The sequence below is a fragment of the Electrophorus electricus genome, chromosome 12 (genome assembly GCF_041902795.1).
Source record: "Electrophorus electricus isolate QZ-2024a chromosome 12, ASM4190279v1, whole genome shotgun sequence".
NCBI classification, from domain to species: Eukaryota; Metazoa; Chordata; class Actinopteri; order Gymnotiformes; family Gymnotidae; genus Electrophorus; species Electrophorus electricus.
In genome coordinates this window covers 287,504-310,580 of record NC_137508.1, presented here as the reverse complement: position 1 = coordinate 310,580, position 23,077 = coordinate 287,504, and the positions used below count along the sequence as shown (strand labels likewise).

At 39.1% G+C, this 23,077-nt stretch overlaps 1 protein-coding gene across 1 annotated transcript; it reads right to left on the bottom strand.

Annotated features, from left to right (window-relative positions):
• Positions 1-6,883: 6,883 nt before the first annotated feature.
• On the bottom strand, positions 6,884-12,025 carry LOC113585937 (calcium/manganese antiporter SLC30A10-like). The gene is made up of 4 exons (XM_027023746.2): positions 11,545-12,025; positions 9,114-9,185; positions 7,505-7,744; positions 6,884-7,320 (listed from the first exon to the last, which is right to left on the bottom strand). Exons 1-4 carry the CDS (start codon positions 12,023-12,025, stop codon positions 6,884-6,886), a joined length of 1,230 nt encoding a protein of 409 aa, XP_026879547.1.
• Positions 12,026-23,077: the final 11,052 nt, after the last annotated feature.

Sequence of the window (23,077 nt, the reverse complement as noted above, 5' to 3'; positions counted from 1 at the left end):
AAACCTTCACTTTAAGGTTCTAGGCCTATGTTCTTTCAGAGTATTTCTTTCTTTAAAGAGCAAGAGAAGTGAAACCTCTGTGTTCTTTCAAATTGGGTGTTCTGGACACAACGTGTATAATTTGATTTAATATTAACACTGTTAAGTCCAGTACTTTATTCCACAAGAATATCTCCTCTTTCAGTATCTCCTCTTTTAGTGTAAAATGCCTTTAGCCGGTGTAAAGTGCTGTAGCTTTAGCTAGATGTAAAGTATAATGTTTGGGGTAGCTCTTCTTGGGGTGATTTGCATAGTTGTGTTGTCAAACTTAAACAATGATTGTAATATTTGGACACGTGGATATATAGTATACTTTGGTTATTTTCTTGGAGTAACGGATTCTGTGCAGACCAAAACTAGATTTTGTAGATTCTCAAATCTGGGTTCAGTGACTCATCTTGTAAAATGGGTATGTCTCATGCAAATGGAATTATGGAATTACATCTGGCTATGCTGCCATTAACTACAGAGGTATTTAAATGGGTATATTGATATTAAGATTTTATTAATGCTTTTGTGTGGGTTTTTTTGTTTTTGTTTTTGTTTTTTTTTGCATAGAATCATTAAATTACTTTAAATTGTCAATTGCTTGGTTTGTGGAATAATTGTATACTTTTTTTAAAACCTAGGTCTGATGTTGAACTTTTGCTTTTTAACCAGTAGAGGGAGTAATGTCAATTTTTGTACTGATAACGTTCCTCCTCAGATTGAGAATTAACATTGCATTGACCTCCTCTCCAGGCTTGTGAAGATGGTCATAAAGTTCTGCTGTCTTGCTCTTTCTGTGCTCCCTTACACAGCAGCCTTTACGTTCTCAGTGTTGGAATATGCATGATGTGTGGGAGTGAGAGCTAATCTTGTGTTTACACTGTAAGGCTGTGTTTAGACGGCAGACTGAAATTCTCAAATCTGATTGGTGACATCTTTGCGTTGCTTTGTCTTACTTCTGATTCCTGGGATCCAGATGGCACGTGTGATTTGACTGAATGACAACATCAAATGTTACACAGATCTGGGTGGAAAATTATACTATTTTTTAAAAACCTGATGTTTAAACTTGTATTTAAAAAAGGTATGTATTGGATAACATTTCATTCTTTAAACCAAGCCTTAGTCTTTGGAGGATTATTGATGATTGATGATGTCTTGCAGTTCTGATGATGGATTTTGCCTTATAGTACTTGCCTTTCTAACACAGTATGTACTAACCCTGACCCTTTAACTGTGTTTAGTGGAAGTTGTCCAAGGCTTGTGGGCCACGTTTACCAGCCTTTTGTCACGAATGTCTACAGGTGCATGCAGAGTTGTAAACTATTATATTGTAATATTGATGTGATTTGTTGCAGATGAAGCTTTAAGCTTTTTTACTGATTCTTATGATGGCATTTGAGCTGACCTAGTATGCGTGCTGTCTCCCTCAGGCCGGCGGTGTTTGACAGGGATGAGAACTGGGAGAGAGAGAAGCAGCTGTATGTGGACTCTGTCACCAGACATATTGTAGATAACACTGGAGTGGGGGATGGTATGGTTTACATATCTCATTTCATTCCCATGATAAGTACTTGCAAATCTTGTCAGTATGGGAGCTAACTAGATATTTCTGGGTATTGACTTGTTCTGATGTAAATGAATTCACAGCATGAAAGATCTCCCCAAACCTGAGAACTGTGATGTCGGTATATTCAAGGCCCTTCGTCGCTGTGCCGAGGAGCACTTTACTTATGCAGCCAATGAAGGATGTCTGTCCGAAACATCTTTTTCTGTAAACTCTGTACTTTGCTAAAGTTTAATATCTCTACTGTGTGTGTGTGTGGCACACAAGCATACACACATGCAAATAGTCCTTGCCATTGGAGATGGTGATTAAGGGCACTAGGGCTACCAGGCCAATACTGCTTTGGGTCCCATGATTTTGAAATCATGTGACTGAAAAAGGCAGCTTTTTTTTTGTGTTGAGGAGTATGGTGTCGCACCATCATCACTTGGTCTGTCCAGTGCAGGTGTTCCTAAACAGGTAGGTCCCAATATCCCCACACTGAACAAATCATGTTCTTATGGAAAATACAGTACTCTGTTGGTACCTGTGGGTTATATTTAAAATAAATTTGAGAATTAAAGTATGAGACAGACCTATCTGAAAGTATTGGGTTGTACCATGCACATGACCCAAGTCTCCAGAATGCTTTTTTTGGCTTGGTTTTGTTTACATAGCTTCGTCACCAATTTGTTCACTTTTGTGGAGGTAATTACATTAGTGTTCTTGTCCTCTGGTTCAGGGGTGAACCTTAACCCTGGTGTCCTCGTCCTCGGGGTTAGGGTTTTTCTCTCCGAGCTACTGGAGTACAGTTTGGTTTGGAGATGCAGAAGTTCAGAGCTCAGCTGCATTTGCATAGGTAGCTGCACAAATATGGGAGAATATGAGAGAGCTAAATTCTGATTTCCCTGTGGTGTCTCACCTTGCTTCCTAGTTACAATAACTGGGCATATCAGCAATATGGAAGACTGGTGATTCATTTGATGGGTGAATTGTCTCATTTGTATGTAGGTTTTTTTTTTTAAGTTAAATATTAAGCTTAAAATGAAACTGGGTTCAGGCAATACAGGACTAGTTCCTTAAAAGGTTACCCTCTGGGATCAGTATAGTACACTATATAAGGAAATGTGACCAATTGCAGTGATTACTGAATTGAAATGTGTAGATGGACATTTGTGTGTTTGGCTCAGGTTGTTTGCCTTTCTTTACAGGTGTGGTGACTGAGCTTTTACACCTCATGAGCACTGTAGCCAATCAAGAGACAGGAAGGGATGGAAGCCAGTGGCAGCATCCATCAGACCTCACACGCAGGTACACACCATTTCGCTCTGCACGCAGGTACACACCATTGGCCCCACACTCCTCAGTTGAGCCAACGGGGACACAGCCCTGGGCAAAACCACACACTGATCTGTCTGAGTGCGTGTGCTTTATCAGCCAATACTGACCAGACATGCTAATTCCGTCCTTTAATCAAGGCCTTGGCGAATGATTGGTCTGTTTTTATAGAAATTTGAGGTTTTCAGCTTTTTGATCATGGGTTGTCTGTTGGTATATTTGATCTATTTTCCATGCTTTGAGCCATTGTAACAAGCATCTTTCTTCTGTTTCTAAGAAACTACCAGCAACGCAACAGTGGCAGATTACTGTCCCTGAATCAGTGGCAGAACCTGAACCATCGTGGCCGCCACCGCCGCTTTGCTAAAGTACCTGCAGTGTTTCAGCGCAGTCCTGTACTTTGATCCTTCAGCTCATCAACACCCAGAGTTCAGCCTCTGGCCTGTGGGCTACTGCACTTGAAGCCTACTTGGACTTTTTACATTAATGCACTTAGTTTTTTTGGAAAAGAAATTTGCTGTTTGTATTGTCTTTTTTTTTGTCAAGACTTTGTGATATTTGATGTAATGGAGGTTGACAAATCTTCAGCCTTCTTGCTTTCTGAACCTTTAATTTGTCAGCCTTTATACAACCATCAAGCTTCTAGTTTTTGCTAATTTTGTGTGTGTTAAATTGTATTTTACCTCTGGGGTAGTTTATGTATTTAGTTCCTTTTATCCTGCTGCGAATTATGTTCCTATGAGTGTGACTTCACGAATAACTGAAAAAAGAAGATTGGTTATTCATGTTGGTCACTTTACTTACAAATCTGTCAGAAACCATCACCTAGTGGACTTCAGTTATGGTGCCTTTTAAACATGTCTGCTTTTTTTTTTTCTGTGTGCTTTGGGACATGTTTGTGTCTACCCAGTTTGATTTTGTTGGGGCTGTTGAATATTCGTGTTTACAATGCATTTCATGGGCATGTTTTTTTTTGGGGGGTGGGGTGGGGGGGCTTTCTCTGAAGTGTGTGTGTGTTTTTTTCCCCTCAGGTATTCTGGGCACTGTTGGTGCCTGTGTGGTTTAAATGCAGTACTATTATTAAATCATAAATCAGATGCCTGATCTGACATCATACGTTGAATTGTCTTATGATGTACGGGTGCGTTCCACAGGTTTCTGTGTTGTGTGGAAGTCTTAAAATGGCTGAAATGACAGCTCTTTCATAAGATTTAAGTGCACAGAGATCAGACATGCTATGGATATGGCGTGTGGGGACACATTGATTTGCATAAGGAATGTTGGAAAAATTATTCCCCGAGTCCCCATTTCCCTGTTAAATGACATGCACTGCATGTGTGCGACTAAAGATTTATTACAGTGGAATGGAGGAGCCTAGCTCCTTGATCACTTTTCAACCAGCACTCCTCTACTGCACCTGCAGTACAAACTTACTCCTCTCTTCTTCTGCACAGCCTGATTATTGCTGTATGAAAAGTTACAAAGTTGCTACCAAGAATTCAGGGCATATCTGTTCTAGTAGCCTATCTCTTGTAATATATCTTGATGACTAATAATGATACACTTGTCATTGGAGCCAAGCAAGCTCATGTAAATACTATATGAACTGTATTTCCACACAGTGCTGGAAGAAGGCATTCTTGCATTCAAATTCACAGGATGAACTGGTGGGGCAGGTCATCTGGTGTGCAGAAAACCAGGAGACTTCTGATGGGTAGAATTAGGATTAACCCTGGCTAAGTAAGATAAGTACAAGTAAGCATGTTGCTGCATAATGTATAATCCATGCTTGCATAACATGCCTGTGCGCATTGTACACCTTACTCTGCAACCATTATAAAAAACAAAGTCCACCATAAAGACAGCAACTATGGAAGAATGATTTATATATTGTAATGATTTATTATGTTTATGGTCTGAGCTACACCCCTGAAGTGCTTTAGTGTGTACCATAGTTATTACTGATAAAGCTTAGTGAATGTTTACAGCAATTATGTATCGAGCTAGGTAACACCGCACGAGTTCCCACAGGTACGTTACACCGGGCAAAACCGTGCGCTGTCCCGCAGGTACATTACGCAGGGCAACACCACGCGCTGTCCGGCACGTACATTACACTGGACAACACTGCACACTATCCAGCAGCTACATTACACAGGGCAACAACACACACTGTCCTGCTGATATGCTACACAGGGGGAGCTTCCTGCCTCTGCCTAGATGTTTTATAAAACAGCAAGAAAAAGAAGTAATGGTCTAATATACAGTCAAGGTAAAACAATAAAACTTGAATTCTCCCCATGAACAAAAAGATCAGTCAGGGTTTTTGTGTTTATGTTCTGAAAAAGCATATGTAGGTTTTCCACATGCATGATATGTACAGTGAGCTGTGTGAGTCACTGCAGAGATCAATTCTGGAAATCAGAAATACAAATCAGAATGCTGTGTTTGTCCCAGATGGATGTACACTATGTGGACACTCCTCCTAATTATTGAGTTCAGGTGTATAAAATCAAGCTCATGGTCATGCAACCTCCATAGGTGAGCAGTTGTAGTGAAGAGCTCAGTAACTTTAACTGTGGCACTGTCACAAGATTTCACCTGTTCCTCAAGTTAAATAGTTCTGCCCTGGTCAGCTGTACATACTATAACTGAGATGAAAGCATCTAGGAACAACAGTAGCTCAGCAATGAAGCGGCAGCCCATAAACTCCCAGAGTGCTGAACTACATAGCATTAGCATGTAAGAATCTCCTGTCCTGTATCACTCACTACAGAGTTCCCAACTGTCCAGCACTGCATCAGGTGCTTCATGAAATGAGTTTCCAGTGCCAAGGAGCACACTAGACTAAGATCACTATACACAATGCCAAGTATCTGCTGGAGTATAAAGAACACCGCCACTGGACTCTGGAACAGTGGAAACGTGTCCTCTGGCGTGATGAATCACACTTCACTATCTGACACTCTGATGGACAAATCTGGATTTGGCATATGCCAGGAAAACCCATCCCACTGGAATGCACAGTGCCAACAGTGAAGTTGGAAGGAGAGGTCTAAGGTCAACATTTGGAGCCTAAACCTTTTAAGGATAGAGATGATCAGAAGTAAACAAACACTAACAAGGACCTGGAGAGCACAGTGTACAGGTCAGAGGTAGACTGGGGTTAAGGAGGGTTCTAGACAAGAACAAACATGTTTTAAGTTTGGATTTGAATGTGGAAAGAGAGTTAGTCTGTTGTACTTCTGAAGGGTTACGCAAGAAAATGAGTGCCAAACTAAGGAAGGAATGTTCAGGAGCCTAGATGAAGACCCGAGAGTGTGAGTGAGTTTGTAAAGAAGATCAGACACAAGAAAACCTGCGAATACAAGTCAGTTTGTAGAGATCAAACAGATAAGAAGACCTGAACCATCTGAAACTTGTGTAGGAGAGGAGGTAATGTCAACAAGGACAGAGTTGCAGTACTCCAGGCAACTGGACTGGAGATTTTGGGAGTTCCTGAGTATAACCAACATAAATGACAAATTCTAATGCAATTGTACTGAGACTACATTATTAAGTCCTATTAGTTCTTGCATAAGAACTTGTTTTTCAGAGACTTTTAAATGCTTGTCATTGAATTTTCACATTATGCTTCAAGAGTCCTATTATTCATACGTGACGCCTGTATATTTCATCTTCATGAGAGACTCTTGCATAAACAAGCAAAATACTATTTTCCAGATTGAGCAGCATTGGCCCATGCAGCAAGTGTTCCAGCCTAACTGCATAGGTATAGGACACATGGCCAAAAACAGCACGATATTCTAAATGCCATCAACAAATGGCTCTTGGAGGCTCTTGCACTCTTCTTGAAATATTGTTTTGGGTTGGTTTTCTTGAGCAATTTTTCTTTGACCCACACTAAGCCTACTCCTGATCTACAAAGCTACAATAAAGCTTCTGTTGAATTTCATTTAATTCTGTCCTATCTTAAAACCGTGTGGTCTGGGGGTATGAGATCACTGATGGCATTGCCTCCTGTTCTTTAAGCACACTCTTCATGTCATACATGTCACTGCTCATTCCTGAATGGTACAAGGGCAGGTTTGCTTTAAAGATTGTGAAGGCTGGAACACCAGCTGGGCAGCAGGAGATTTTCATGCAGGTGGGTGACAGGCAGGGGGCGCTACAGTGGCTAGGCTTCAGGCCTCCATCACCGAACTCCAGCTGAGCAGTAACACTGTGGATCCCTGCTTTGTGAAACACCTCTCGGACATGCCTGTGGAGGGTCTCGAGTTCACCAAGGGAGCGATGCAGCTCCTTAGCCACTCTCACATGCAGCGTCGCTACAGTCCGACCCTTTGTAAGGAGCCACACGTGTGCATCATGGACACTAAGGACCCCTGGCAGCTCACATACATGCTCCACTGAGAGAGAGAGAGAGAGAGAGAGAGAGAGAGAGAGAGAGAGAGAGAGAGAGAGAGAGAGAGAGAGAGAGAGAGAGAGAAGGGAAGAGAGGGACTTTAGAAACAGTAAAAGAAGTAGGAGACCTTCACTTCTTCACAAGTAAACTAGACTCTGGAAGCCATGGACACATCTCGCATTACTCACAGATCTGGGGAAAGGGCAGGGTGGCCGGGATGATGTGCAGCAGGATGGTGGTGGTCTCTTTAATCAGAGGAGCAGCTGAGGACATGATGACGGCCACCATGAGCAATGTCAGGCTGGGGTCCACGTAGCACTGCCATGTACAGGGGCTGTCAGGGGCCACAGGCCAGATGTGAAATATAACTGCAGCCACCACCACCACAAATGATCCCAGAGCATCATTCAGTAAGTGGAGTAACACTCCTGAGAGAGAAAGGGTAAAGATAAATGCATTAAACATACACTGAGTCACCTGTTCATTAAGTAAACCATCCACCTTCACACTAATTATACATTCAGCATGTCATATAACTGGTGTGTGGAATAAATTAGCCAGACCAGTGTTTCCAACACCAGTGTTCATTAGCATGTTGGAACCAGCAGAAGGAGTGACATTAGTGACTTTAAATGTTCATGATAGTCAACACTAGCAGGTATTTGGCAAGTGATCCTGTGGACGCAAATAGCTTGAGGAGCAGAGGGGTCAAAACAGCAAGAACCATGCAAGCAAACAAGTGCAACCAGGTAATTCACACCTGGATTCAGCACTGATGTGCAGAATGTCATCTGAATATTCCATCTTTGTCTTGGAAAGACTATAACAGCTAAAGAAAATGAAACATGCTGATGTCAGAGAAGAACAAGAAAGTGCATCTCCAGTGCGCAAAGGAACATTAAAGCTCAACTGGACTGGAAAAGAAGCCACAGTATGATGTCATCAGCACAGGCCAGTGCTGGAAAAATGATGTCATCAATACAGGCCAGTGGAGCCAGTATTAGAACATTAGAATGTCTGAACAGCACAATGTGTCTGATCGTTACTCAACAACATCTTCATGGATATGGATACCATTTATCCACATTTAATCTGACACTTCCAAGATGAAACTGCCACGTCACAGCAAATGCCAAATGCAATCATTTCCGCATGATGTTTCCCTTAAAAAATGGCAATTCTGTGTATCCTCTGGCCATCTCTAGAGGATACAGTCAGTGAGAAATAGACCTCTTAAAGACACTTAGATTTAGATTAATGCTTACCCAACCCTAGAGTATACAGTCAGTGTATGAACAGTGTATGAGACCTACAGTATTTTGATTATATATACACAATAGTTCACAACAACAAAAAAAACTATTATAATAAATTTAGGCAGTTTTTACAAGGTACAAATAAAACAGAAGAATGAACAATGAGGTTCAACAGAATAATAAGAAAAATGTATTAAAATTTACCCAAAAAAAAGCAAAAAAAAAAACACAAAAAAAACCTGGTTAATTTCACTATTGGCTAGGTGACAGATAACTCCTGATGTTCCAGCTGTCTGAGTTTACGAAAAGCATCGCAACACAAAGATCATTGTTAAATGGTAGTATCATACTGAACTCTCTTTCTCTTTTAAGATGATCTTAACACTATAATGTTTTTGGGAAATGGCCTGTGAAGTTTTCGGTAGACATCAGTTTTTGAGGAGAGAATTTGTGTACTTGGATTCCTTGCTCTTCACGCCCACAGCTTTTTAGAGCAGAGTACAGTAATGTATTTGGATCAAACTTGCGAAACTGGCCATACCTTTAATATTCAGGGCTTGGCGTTCATCCTCATTCTGGTCTACTTCTGGTGAGTCTGTCCTTTGTTGGAAGTCTGTGGAGGGAAAATATGAGTGTTGAGTGCATGACACTCCTGAGCTTCACTACATTAACTGAGGTTACATTATGGGTATGGTAATTATCTCCAACACAGTTTAGAGGAAGGAATAGGTTGGATTATGGGTACAGTTATTAACTCCAGCACGGTTTAGGGGTAGGATTAGGTTGGATTATGGGTATGATTATTAACTCCAGCACAGTTTAGGAGAACGATTAGGTTGGATTATGGGTATGATTATTAACTCCAGCACAGTTTAGAGGAAGGATTAGGTTGTATTATGGGTATGGTTATTAACTCCAGCACAGTTTAGGGGAAGGATTAGGTTGGATTATGGGTAAAATTATTAACTCCAGCATGGTTTAGGGGAAGGATTAGGTTGGATTATGGGTAAAGTTATTAACTCCAGCATGGTTTAGGGGAAGGATTAGGTTGGATTATGGGTAAAGTTATTACCTCTAGTATAGTTTAGGGGAAGGATTAGGTTGGATTATGGGTAAAGTTATTACCTCTAGTATAGTTTAGGGGAAGGATTAGGTTGGATTATGGGTATGGTTATTAACTCCAGCACAGTTTATGATTTATGTGAATGATTAGAGTTGAGAGAATACAGAGGTGAAGAAACATAAGGCTCAGGGAATGTAGTGCTCAAGGAAGTTGGGAACACAGACCAACTGTCCTCTAGAACAGTATAGGTTATGATAAAAGATATTTCAACATGATATTCAAACATAGATACTGAAAATGTAGATGATGTAGTCAGAACTGTTCTTCTTAGTTTGTATTGCATTATGTGCTTTTGTGTTTCAGTCTCTCACTGGAGGAACACAGGAGGAGTAATGGAAAGTACCAAAGAAAACAGAGAGAGAAAATCAGTTCACAAGCAGAGATAAAGGTAATTTCTAACACAGGACAGCTGCAGGGATGTGAGAGAGAGAGAGAGAGAGAGAGAGAGAGAGGAAAAGCAGACATTATACAGAAATAAAACTCCTAAAGGCCACTTAACAAGCCTAAGACCGAAAGCAACAATCTCCTAAAACAATAAACACCACCACACCACCCAAGAACACCACGCAAGAACACACCATGTGAATCACCAAGAACCAGCAGAAAGAGTGATGCAGGTAAGAGCTACCAGCTCCCCTTTAGTAAGGAAAACTCCTGTTTCACAAACCCCTGTTTCACAATGTCCTAATGAGATAATTTGACAAAGCTAAACAACATTTACAGTGACTTCACAGATTTCATGGTAAATGTAAGCACTTTTTGTCAGGGATGATATTTTTAAAACATCTATATAATACATATATAGATTTGTAACTTTCTATAATAATAATAATAATAATAATAATAATAATAATAATAATAATAATAATAATAATTTCAATCTATATAGCGCCTTTCACAGACAAAAGGTTGCTTTACAATGATAGTGGGAAAATAAATAAATAAAATTGACACAAATTGACACAACACAAATATGGATAAGAAAAGAGGTTATGAAAAGTGTTGGGAAAAGAGGTCTGTTTTAAGTTGAGATTTGAGGGAGGAGAGTGTGGAGCAGTGATGGAGAGATTGAGGTAAAGTGTTCCATAGTTTTGGGGCCATGACACTAAAGGATCTGCCTCCTACAGACATCAGTCTAAACTTGGGGATGGAGAGGATACCTGCAGTAGAGGACCCAAGTGTCCTCTAATGGGTGGGGCAGTAAGAGTCTAAGAGTTGAGCTAGATAGGGAGGTGCAAGACCGTGCAGAGCTTTGTATGTAAGGAGCAGGATTTTGGATTGAAAGCGTTCAGAGATGCTTTTTATTAATTCATTAAATTTTATTAATGACTATTGTTAGACAATTTGTATAATTATTTTTGTTTTAATGCTGTGACTGATTCATTCATTCAAGTATTAAATAATTAAAATGACTAAAAATCCAAGCTTTTGTCTCCTCTGTCACACATCAATTCAATCAGATCAATGTTATCAACATCATACATGTACCAATTTTGTCAAACATTTTAACTCTGCCCGATCAATGTCACCTCCATCAGAATTGTGTCAAATCTGTTAGACTGATGTCACCTCCATCAGACATGTTGACCTCATCAAATTAACCTTTTGTTTATTATATTTCATGTCATATTTGTTGAAGAATTGTAGTTCATAAATAAAACTGCAAGTTGTATCCTAACAAAATTATGTGTTTCAAAACATCTTCATTATTGTTAGAATCAAAGTTAAAGCTGCACAAAAACAGAAAGCATTATAATTGTCACGGTGTGCTGGGTACCGAGCAGTACTGGCAAGCCCTGTCCGGTTAAACACACATCCATGGCATGTGTCTGTTTGCAGTCAAACTCACCGGCTTTCTCATTCACGGTCTCTGGATCTGTGTCCTGGGGAGCTCCGCGCCCGCATCGTCTACATAGCCAGCGGCAGTCCTGGAAGATGAGCAGTCCTATTATGTTAATGCCCAAACCTACTGCGCCGACGACCAGTACCAGCATCGGCTCCTCAATGGGCTCCGGCTTGATAAGGCGCTCCAGCGCCTGGACAGAAATGGAGAAACAGAGAGCAGATAGGAACACGGCATTGGCCAGCGCACCGACGACCTCCACCCGGGCCAAGCCATAAGTGCAGCGCTGTGAAGCGTTGCGGCGCCTAAGGCGGGTGGCTGTCAGGCCAACAGACAGCGATATGATATCCGCTAGCATGTTAAAGGAGTCTGAAACGAGCGCTATGGAGTTGCCGACATAACCGGCCATTATTTCAGCGGAAAAAAACACAACAATGGTAACCAGCATAAAAGTCAAGCGGCAGCTTTTTCCCGTATAGCGACCCATTTGTAACTGTTGGATTGATGAAACTACTAGTTACGATGTTTTACTAATTCACCATTAAAGCTCCAGCGGCTGGAGCGGAGCTTCCACGTGGGCTGGTTTTATCTGCTCACTTTCTTGGCCAGTTAACCGATTAATAAAGATAACATTTACTACATTCTAGCCAATGATATGTCAAGGACACGGCCGATACGAAGATCTCTCTCTCTCTCTCTCTCTCTCTCTCTCTCTCTCTCTCTCTCTCTCTCTCTCTCTCTCTTTCACACACACACACACACACACACACACACACACACACACACACACACACACACACACACACACACACACACACACACACGGCGCTGTAGATTATACTATTTATTAATACCCTAGTTTAATCAAGACATTGTGCACAGAATAGGCTCCTCGCGCTCCTTTAGCGCTAACTTGTAACCGAAAGATGAAAAAACGGAATGCTGATTAAATACGACCAGATACAAAAGGTTTGAAAAGTCGCACATGACCATGACTTTGTCTGTGTCGGTTATTATAAATATACTTATACATGACTATGGCCCTTTCACATACTCACAACTTTGCAATTGACATAATCAGATTTTATTTAGGCCTACATATTTTATATGATGTACATTGTCACTTAAGGAACAATTATACTTTTAGTGTAAAGGGCAATTTCTAGTTACATACAACATATTTATTCTGTAAGTATGGAAATAAGAATATCATAGATTTTTAATGTGCACTTGTCTGCAAAGTAGAATGTAATGCCACAGGAATACATTATTCCTACAACAGGACAAATCACTTAACAGAAGAAATCAATAAGTCTCTCTGGATAAGAGCATCTATTAAATTCTTTAAGTGTGTTAAATGCTGCTAAATGTATTAAAATTTGTCCAATCAGAGCACTTAAACGCAGCTTTAAAAGCAAGTTTTAGAGCAGAGACAGGAGACAGGCAACATGGCACGAGGCAAACATCAAGGAACTCATTTAGAAACAGACCAATTAAGCAAGCTAACACAATAAACATCAAGCTTTTTAGAGTTGTTTAAAATGAGTAGGCTGGTTCCTTAGTATTTCAAACAGTGAATTATTATAACCATCTACTGGTGACCTTAGGTGATATTTAAGTATTGGAGAAGAGATTAAAATGCAATCAGGATTATGAACATAGGTGGTTTAGAGTTTAAAATTATGTTTATGGATAAACAAGTGTGCATATAAAATATAAAAAACAACTCTAGGTTCTTATTTACAAAATATGTAAATTTTCACACCAAAAAAGTAAATGAATGATTAAATCAACTTGACTAGAAAAGAAGAAGGAGCTTTCTCGACACCAGAATTATCTTATATATTATTTCAAAATGAAATTCTTTGGTCATATTGGGCACCCAGAGCTTCTGAGGTAAAAGACAAACCCATGAACTCAGTGAAGGGACTTTAACTGGAAATTACCCCCTTACCCTGAATAACATGCTTGGTATAAAAACACACACACACACACACACACACACACACACACACACACACACACACACACACATATATATATATATATATATATATATATATATATATATATATATATATATATATATATATATATATATATATATATATACATTTTTAAAAGTGTCTTTTAACAAGCGGGTTAGGGTTAGGAATGACTGTAATCAGTGTCCTGATCTTTAAAGGGAACAGGGAAAAAAGAAAGATAACGATGTCATGTGGATGAGGACTCTGTGTCTCTGATATTCTGTACAAGAACAATAGTTTCGCTGCTCTCAGCCAATCCCTACATTTCAACATTTCAACACTCTTAATAATATACACTTAATAATACACACTTAATAATGCACTCTTAATAATACACTCTTAATAATGCACTCTTAATAATACACTCTTCGGTGTCTTGTATTGCAAATGCTTAATACAGCCTACCTCAAATGTACATAATATATTTACATTTATGGCATTTAGCTGAGGCTTTTATTTAAAGCGAGTTACAATTATCACTGTGTACCTCAAATATACACAATATATCCTCCATTATATATCTTCTATTATATAATATAATATATCCTCTATTTTATAATATATACTGTATCATCTATTTTATTACTGATCCTTTATTTTATCTCCTTCGTTTTCTTTTCTTATTTGGATATTTTATATTATTCTTTTCTTAGCCAGAATAAAGGAATTGTCTGATTGTTGGTCATATGACAATAAATTCTTGAATCTTGAATCTGGTTTTTCTGAATGTAGAATTTGGAGAAGATTGTGTCTCTTTAAAATACTGTAAACTGATTTCACAAGCCTGATGAAGACTGAAGTGTCTGATATTCTTTTATCTTTATATGTCTTTAGTGTACAGGGGTAGAATTTGAACCCTTTTGCAAATTGCTATAAAAATATTTTGTTTACTAAAAAAATAAATAACTAAAAAATTCTACAGAAACCGCATCAAACATTTAATTGGATCTTTTTTATTACATGTGAAGTTAATATTTGACCTTTACTGTATTGGTACTGTATTAGAGATACTTTATCTTTTCTTATCGTTTATCTCATATCTTTGATGATAAGCAGTGTATTGGTGCAGCAGAGACTGTAAGCACTGAGGCTACTGTACCAGTTTAGAGTTTCTCACTGAATTCCAAACTCTGTAGCTTGAAAGAGTTCTGACCTTCCAGATCTGCATTATGATAGCAGATCACATGGAGCATCTGGTACTTGAGAAATCATGGATCTATCACTACAATTCTGTACATAATTGATGTTTATCATGACATTACTTCAAAGGGATTAAAAAATGTCTAAGACACCACTTCTTTGTGTGTGTGGCAGACGTAGCCATATTTGAGATCTCTAGCTGACTTAATCTCCCTTTTGATCAAATGTCTTTGATATTCTGGACAGGCATATCATACAGCACAAAGGTCATGGAGTGCATGGATTACAGAAATCAGAAAATGTCAGTAAGACAAAGGAGCTGATTGTGGACTGCAGCAAGAAGCAGGAGCAGCACTACCAACCTGTGAGGATCAGTGGAACCACGGTGGAGAGAGTAGATAGTTTCAGGTACCTTGGTGTTCACATCTCGCAGGACCTGTCCTGGTCCTGCCACACCAACTCCCTGGCAAAGAAGGCTCGTCAGCGTCTTTACAACCTCAGATGCCTAAGAGACTTCAGACTGCCCTCCAAGGTACTGCAGAACTTCTACACCTGCACTATCGAGAGCATCCTCACGGGGAACATCACAGACTGGTTTGGGAATAGCACCAAGCAGGACAGACAAGCACTCCAAAGGGTAGTGCGTTCAGCAGAGCGCATTACTCACAAGTAACTTCCTGACCTGCAGACCATCTACTACAAGCGGTGCCAGACCAAGGCCAGGAGGATTGAGAAGGACCCCACCCATCCCAACAATAGGCTCTTCTCTCTGTTGAGGTCAGGGAAGTGCTTTCGCTCCCTGAAGACCAAGACAGAGAGACTGAAGAGGAGCTTCTTCCCACAGGCCATTCGGGCCCTGAATCAGGGAAACTGATAAACTGTGGGGACCACCACAACCATGTAACATAACTGTATATATATTCAATAACTGTATATATATTCAATTACCCATGTAACAAAAAAACTGTAAATATGTCTTTTTACAAAATGGATCTGTACATTCTGTACATTGTGTACATACAATATATACACAACCATATACATTGTACATTGTGTATATAAACATAATATACATATATTATACATACATTGCTAATATATTTTTGTACATATATAGAATATATATTCCTCTACGCACCCCTGTTTTCTTTTTCCTCAGTTTGGACAGAGCACTCTCAACCATTTCACTGCGAGTTATACTGTGTATGACTATGTATGTGACAAATAAACCAAACTTGAACTTGAACTTGAACATGATTATAGCTGAAAAAATTCATTGAATTACAGGTGGTTCTAAATTCTGGACAGATTTCAAAGGCTGTAAAATGTTAATGAGTCTTATACTCACATACAGAGAAGTATCCTATTGCCTTATATTGCTTAATGTATATGGTACAAAGTAACAATAACACACAATAATACACTAGGGTTTGGGTAATAATGCAGTATAATAATACAAAGAGAAAATACAATAATACACAATAATACACCAGTGTTTAAGTAATAATACAGTGTAATAATACACAGAGATAATATATTAATACACAATAATCCAATAATACACAATAATACACTAGGGTTTGTGTAATAATAGAGTGTAATAATACACAGAGATATTACAATAATACACTAGGGTTAAGGTAATAATACAGTGTAATAATACACAATAATACACTAGGGTTTGGGTAATAATACAGTGTAATAATACACAGAGATAATACAATAATACACAATAATACACTAGAGTTTGGGAAATAATACAGTGTAATAATACACAGAGATAATACAATAATACACAATAATACAATAATACACAATAATACACTAGGGTTTGGGTAATAATACAGTGTAATAATACACAGAGATATTACAATAATACAATAGGGTTAAGGTAATAATACAGTGTAATAATACACAATAATACACTAGGGTTTGGGTAATAATACAGTGTAATAATACACTGAGATAATAATACACAATAATACAGTAGGGTTAGGGTAATAATACACACAGATAATACGCAATAATACAATCAGGTCAGGGTGATAATACAGTGTAATAATAAACAGAGATAATATAATAATACACAATATTTTACTAAGACTAGGGTAATAATACCTTGCAATAATACACAGAGATATTACAATAATACACAATAATACAATAATACACAATAATACACTAGGGTGAAGGTAATAATACAGTGCAATAATACACTGAGCTGCTCTTTGCCATAGCCATGGCAAAAAAGGATGGACTTAAAAGACACCCTTGTTGTTAACCGTATACCTGTGTGTGTGTGTGTGTGTGTGCGTGCGTGCGTGCGTGTGTGTGTGTGTGTGTGTGTGTGTGTGTGTGTGTGCGCGTGTGTGAGTGTGTGAGAGAGAGACAGTGGCCATGTCCCTTTGGCAGTGTGTCTGGCACATTGTAACAGTACAATGCCCCCTGGAGATCCTGCTGACCCATGAAAGTGGCCTGCCTAGCTGACCTCTAACCCTACCTGGCTGACCGCTAACCCTCCCTGGCTGACAGGAAGCAGGCTTGGACAAGTGCACCCGATGGAAGGAGGCTAACGTTGGGGGATTGGGGGTGATCCCCATATCAACATGGCGGAGTGAGTTCTGAGCGTACACCACTACAAAGAATGGAACAGCAGGACTCTGGGTGCTCTTAACAGTACAAGTGCAGGAATTCCCCCTCGTCCTGGTCCTGGTCCTGGTCGTGTTTCCCTCACTCCACCTGCCGGTTAGCCTGTGGGTGGTAGCCTGAGCTAAGGCTCACTGTTATATTGAGCTTCCCCAAGAATTCTCCACATACCAGAGAGGTGAACTGAATTCCCCGCATCCAACACATTGTCTTCTAGCAGCCTGAACTGTTGGAAGATGTGGTGGAAGAGAAGGTAAGCTGTGTCAAGAGCTGTGGGAAACGCTGGGAGGGGTGAACTAAACCTTCTTTAAAAAGAACTGGACCATCTTTAACAAGAACCAAACCATCTTTATGAAGAACCTGTTTTTGAAAACTGTTTCTGTTTTTGAAACTGTTTTGCGCTGCTTCGGCATAGTAGCCCTTACTATGCTATAGGTGTTTAGCATTTTTTTCCTTGGACTTAACTACATAGTACCTGGAAACCGGCAGCTTCCATCTGACATCGATAACTACTTTATCATCGCAAACTACATCCAGAGACCTAACAAAAAACATTAACATTTTGCTTTTCCATCATGGAAAAGTTCTCCTTCTGTTCTCCTTCAGTGCGCTGAGTGCAACATGTTTAATTATTCTTCCTCTGTTGTTAGTGATAGTTTTATCTGTGAGAAATGTAGATTAATTACTAGTATGATGGAGACAATTCTAGCATTAGAAATGCACATCCAGAACTTAGATAGTGTAATACCAATAGAGGAAGTAGAAGTACATGCTCTGGATGTCTTAGCAAGCCCTTAATTCTGGCACAACAGCCCTCACAGCAGGGCGAATGGGTGATGTTACGGTGAAATGGACAACCTTCGAATTACCCACGGGAGCACAACACATCCCCAAATCGCGTGTCCAACAGGTTTGCCCCACTCAACGTTGACAATTAGTGAAGGTGATGGCCAGTGCTATAGTATGCTCTGGTCCCATCCCAATGCTGCACGGTGATATAACGTGCAGCCAGTTATCTTCGCTGAAATACTGGATGTCCAAGTGGAGCTCACAAAACAATGTGGGGTTTATAGATAATTGGAACACATTTGAGGGCAAGCCTGGCCTTTTAGGGCAGGATGGTATCCATCCCACTAGGGAGGATGCTGCTCTCCTTTCCTGTAACATAAGCCATGGTCTCATAACAGGCCTAGTTAATCTATGAGCATCCAGAACAGAGGCAGCAGACAGAGAGGCTGAACCAACCGTCTGCTGGTCGCTACATGACATCACCCAAGGTTCATCATATAGACACTGTTTCTGTTCCTTGAGCTAAGCAGAAATACAGAAAACAAAGAAAAGCATACCTTAATAACACAATTAGTATTAAAGTATCTGATTCACAGAACATTGCCTACACCTTTTATCTAAAGCTGGGTTTACTAAATGTTAGATCCCTAACATCTAAAACATTCATGATAAATTAAATCCTAACAGATCATACATTTAATGCACTTTGCCTAACAGAAACCTGGATCAAGCCAAATAAGTACATCGCAAGTTAAACCCCAGTAGTCTACAGCCACCTCCTCCAGGTTGATGATGCAGTCAAAGGTGTGATAAAAAAAGGGAGCTCGGTGGCTTTGGTGCGACTAAAGACCTCCAGCTGGTCCCGATAAGGAGCAGAGATAGGGACAGTATTACAGGCCTCCAGGCTGTCCACGGTAATGGGGAACGGGGCAGGTATGATGTATGCGTTACAGTGGGTGTGTTCCTCCTGGCACACTGTGACACTGATATTATAACTTGATTTATTGTTTTCCTCTGTGTTTTAATCACACTACCATGTTACTCTATGTTGTTACTCTGTGTTGCTCTATAGATCTACTACTGTCACACCCGGGCTAGACATGATTTAAGCATATCAATCAATCAATCAATCAATCAATCAATCAATCAATCAATCAATCAATCAATTTATTTCAAGAATGTAAGGACAGCTGAAATGATTTACTTCATGTTCAATATACAACTGTGTTTATAACAGTTACCTTTAACAGTTACACATAATACACATAGCATATATAAAAAGAGATATAAAATCCAAAGTAATGCATGATAATGACAAAAATTATAATCTTCTCTGCAATGTTTATAAGATGCTAGTTACCAAGAACATTTATATGAATTCAGTGAAGATATGTGTTAGAGAGACATTTAGATATTTATTCCATAAGCCTTGGTACAGAGAACAGTCAGATAAACTGACATCTTCTGTCAGACAGGTGTTAATAATTAACTCGCAATAGTTACAAATGATCTCACTCAGTGGTGTATTACTCCACCTACCTGTTAAATGGTGCCCTGAACATCTGAACAGAAATGATCATCATATTAACTGCATGTTGTGTATTGAAGTAAAATAAAGCTCTAATTCTGTAGCAGATTTCTATTGAGAGTATATTTTTATTTCATTATTTTCTAAGATTGCAGTATACAAAGCGTCATGTCCCTCAAAGTTCTTATTTCAGCTACCACAGATGTGTGGTGTGATCCTCAGCAGGAGTAGGCATGTCCCTCCTGCTGGATGACCTGCCAACCATGACAGTCAGAAAGCAGGTGAAATTTCATCATATATTAATATCATTATCTAATCTCTCAATACACTTAAAGGAAGTATCATCATGTGCATAATTCATAGCAAAATTCTGCATCAAATTTTGAGTCAGCTTTTCTGCTTCTCATATATATACTTATTTAAGTCTACTGTGTTATTGGTTCTTCTAAACTGGTTCAGTGTGATATGCTTCAGTTATTTCTGTACTGTACAATGATCATACCACCATCGTGGTTGCTTATCTTTAGAAAAAGGATTAGTGATAAAAAAAATCTACCTGCCTCTCTCAAGAAGTCAGTCAGGCTCATAGCAGTTACATTAGTACTAATGTCTAATACAGTATATACATTTTAATTTAATAAATATGAATCTGTCCAGAAATTGCCATCTAAGGAGGTTAAGAGTATCCAAAACTATATTCAAGTAAAAGTACTATTATTTTAAAATAATATTTACTTGAGTAGAAGTAGTCATTTATATTACTTAAGTAAAAGTAAGAAAGTATCCGTTAAAAAAGACTATTAATGTAGCAAGTTACTTCATCAGATCTCATTTAATAATCAAAACAGAAATCACAGAAAAATCACAGAAAAATCAGCCTTCAGCACATACAAACATCAAATACATTTTATCAAAAACATCTGTATTCAAATTAATTGTTAAAATATAAACAAAATGTAAAATAGCAATTTGAAAACTCGAATTCATATGCCCTATTTGTCACGGTTGGTCAGCCAGCTATCAGGAGGGACACGCTCACTCCTGCTAAGGATCACACCTCTCACCTGCCCTGTTCACAGTCTCCGGAATACTGATTAGGTTCACCTGTTCCCTAGATGCTTTCCCCTTTATTTAAACCCACAGATTCCAGGAGACAGGGCTGCACATTAGTGGTCCTATGACACTTAAGAGAAGTCTCTGTGTTCCCATTAAAGGAAGATTGTTGTTTTTGTTAAGTGAAAGACCGATGGAGAATAAAGAGCATTACTTCACAACCCCGCTTCTCCCTTTCTCTGAGCCGCCAACGTCACAGACGTTATAATATTAAAATAATAGACAATAATAAATGAAATCCTTAAGAAACCACATAATTAAAACAGCTACACACATGAGATCCACAGGAAACATGACTTGTTCTTGGATTTCTGTTATGGATTGTAACGCTTGGTGGCCCGAGTACCGAAGGGCAAGGGGCAAGGACAGGCTCCAGCAACGTGGACAAACGTTCATTAATTCACACAGACAATGGCACTCACATGTGTTACGAACGATAAACACGAACACGTTTAACAATGACAAAAAGAACATTAACCTTAACATAAACATGCTACGTCAACAATGACCAACAATCCTGCACGCTATGACGAGGGTTTAAATACACATAAACAAAACAAGGTGCAGGTGTGTGCAGGTGTGGCCACAAACAAAGATCCTCTCACTTCACATGGCGGGCCACCCACGTGACTTGAGGGAGACGAGCGTTCCATGAAATAGATTTTCTATGCAAGGCAAACAAAAACATTTTCTGCAATAACTTTCTTTTTACAACACAGCTTTTGAAACAAATGTCATATACCTATTTATCTATACTGAATTATTTAACAATACTAAACCATTTAATGATACTGAACTCTTTCGTTACTTTTCTTGCAGTCATATCTTGTAAATGTTTATTGAAATATGTCAGTGTTAGCAAATTTGCATTCCTGATTTGCATTCCTGATTTGCATTCCAAATTTGCATTCCTGCAAATTATGTCATAAATCACCTAGCACTTTTTAAGTTTTAAAGAAGTTCACTTTCAAGATGTTTGCAGGGAACAAAATTGTTTTGCAGTCAACAAAAGTCAGGCATGACCTAACCCTCTCACAGGCTGCAGATGATGGAAAGAATGTGTTGAATTTGAGTGACAATTTCATGATTTGAGAAAAGGAATGTAAAACATCCAAGCCTCCCATGGAAGAATGTGAAAGGTACCTCTCCAGCTCTCCTGCCTGCATGTTTCCTGACTGAGTGGGTGCTGTTTGCAAGAACCTCATCATCATCCAAGTTCATCTCAAGGTGATTCCGGATGTAGTCATTTATCAGTGCACACACCACTTCTGAATTTATTTAATATAGATATATTACAAGCTTTCAAGATGACTTCCTCTGTGGTCCAAGATGTTCTGAACTTTTGTAGAAATATAGCTGCTGCAGTCAGCTCGGGATCTTTTATGACAGCTCTGAAATGCTTCTTAAAGCATCCAGACTGGCTGTAGGGCTGTAAGCAGGGACCTAGAGACTGCAGCTATTGATTACAGCTTCTTCAACTTCCCCAGTTGTGATAACGTGGTTCACGGCAGTCTGTTGTGGTAACTTAAGTCACGGCAGTCTGTTGTGGAATACTCAACTTGCTAATGATTGGGCTCTTCATCACCTCTGCAGCAGTTGGTAGCTCAACTACAGAAAATGGTTGGTTGTTTTTGCAAATAAAATTAAGCAACAACTTCTCTGTCATTGCCTGTGTGACATTTGGGACAGAGAGAGTATATGTCTACATGTTTACTGGGATGAACCCTCTGTTGAAGGACAAAGTTTAAAATTAGCCAGTAAAAACTTAACCAGCTTCAGTAGGCACTGGCAAGCAAACTTAGCTCAAGAAGTGAACATCACAAACTGATAAATTCTAAAATTAATTAATACTCCATGGTCACTGTTAACAGTACTTATGTACCATAGTTAAAGTAAAACAACCTTAAAAATCAGCCTCATGCATGATACTCTTTGCTCTCTAGTTCAAATTATCTACCACTGTTAGCTGCTAACTCCATCACACCCCATTAGACAAATTCATGACTGACCACAACATGTTTGCTCAAGATGGACGTTGAGTTCTTGGATGCTGAAACGTCCACATTTTTAGGTTGGCAGAGCAGGCAGCACATCACAACGGAGCCATCTAAGATGGAGCTATCCAAAACACGTTCTAATGAAGCAAACAAATTTGCTTCAGTCAATAATTATTTTAAAATGTAATAGCAAGAACACTGATGAATATAATGGGCTAAAAGCTCATTTTGACCTCACAAATGTACTTGAGTAAGAGTATAAAATACCCTTTTTAAAACAACTCTTAAAAGTAAAATTT

What these genes read in the sequence shown, in the direction of transcription:
- LOC113585937 (XM_027023746.2), bottom strand. Translation starts at nt 12,025, where the DNA reads ATGGGTCGCTATACGGGAAAAAGCTGCCGCTTGACTTTTATGCTGGTT. An exon ending in CCAAGCCCTGAATATTAAAG is followed by an intron (nt 7,745 to 9,113) that starts GTATGGCCAGTT and finishes TTTCTCTCTCAG; the next exon opens with GAGTGTTACTCCACTTACTG. An exon ending in CCTGCCCTTTCCCCAGATCT is followed by an intron (nt 7,321 to 7,504) that starts GTGAGTAATGCG and finishes TCTCTCTCTCAG; the next exon opens with TGGAGCATGTATGTGAGCTG.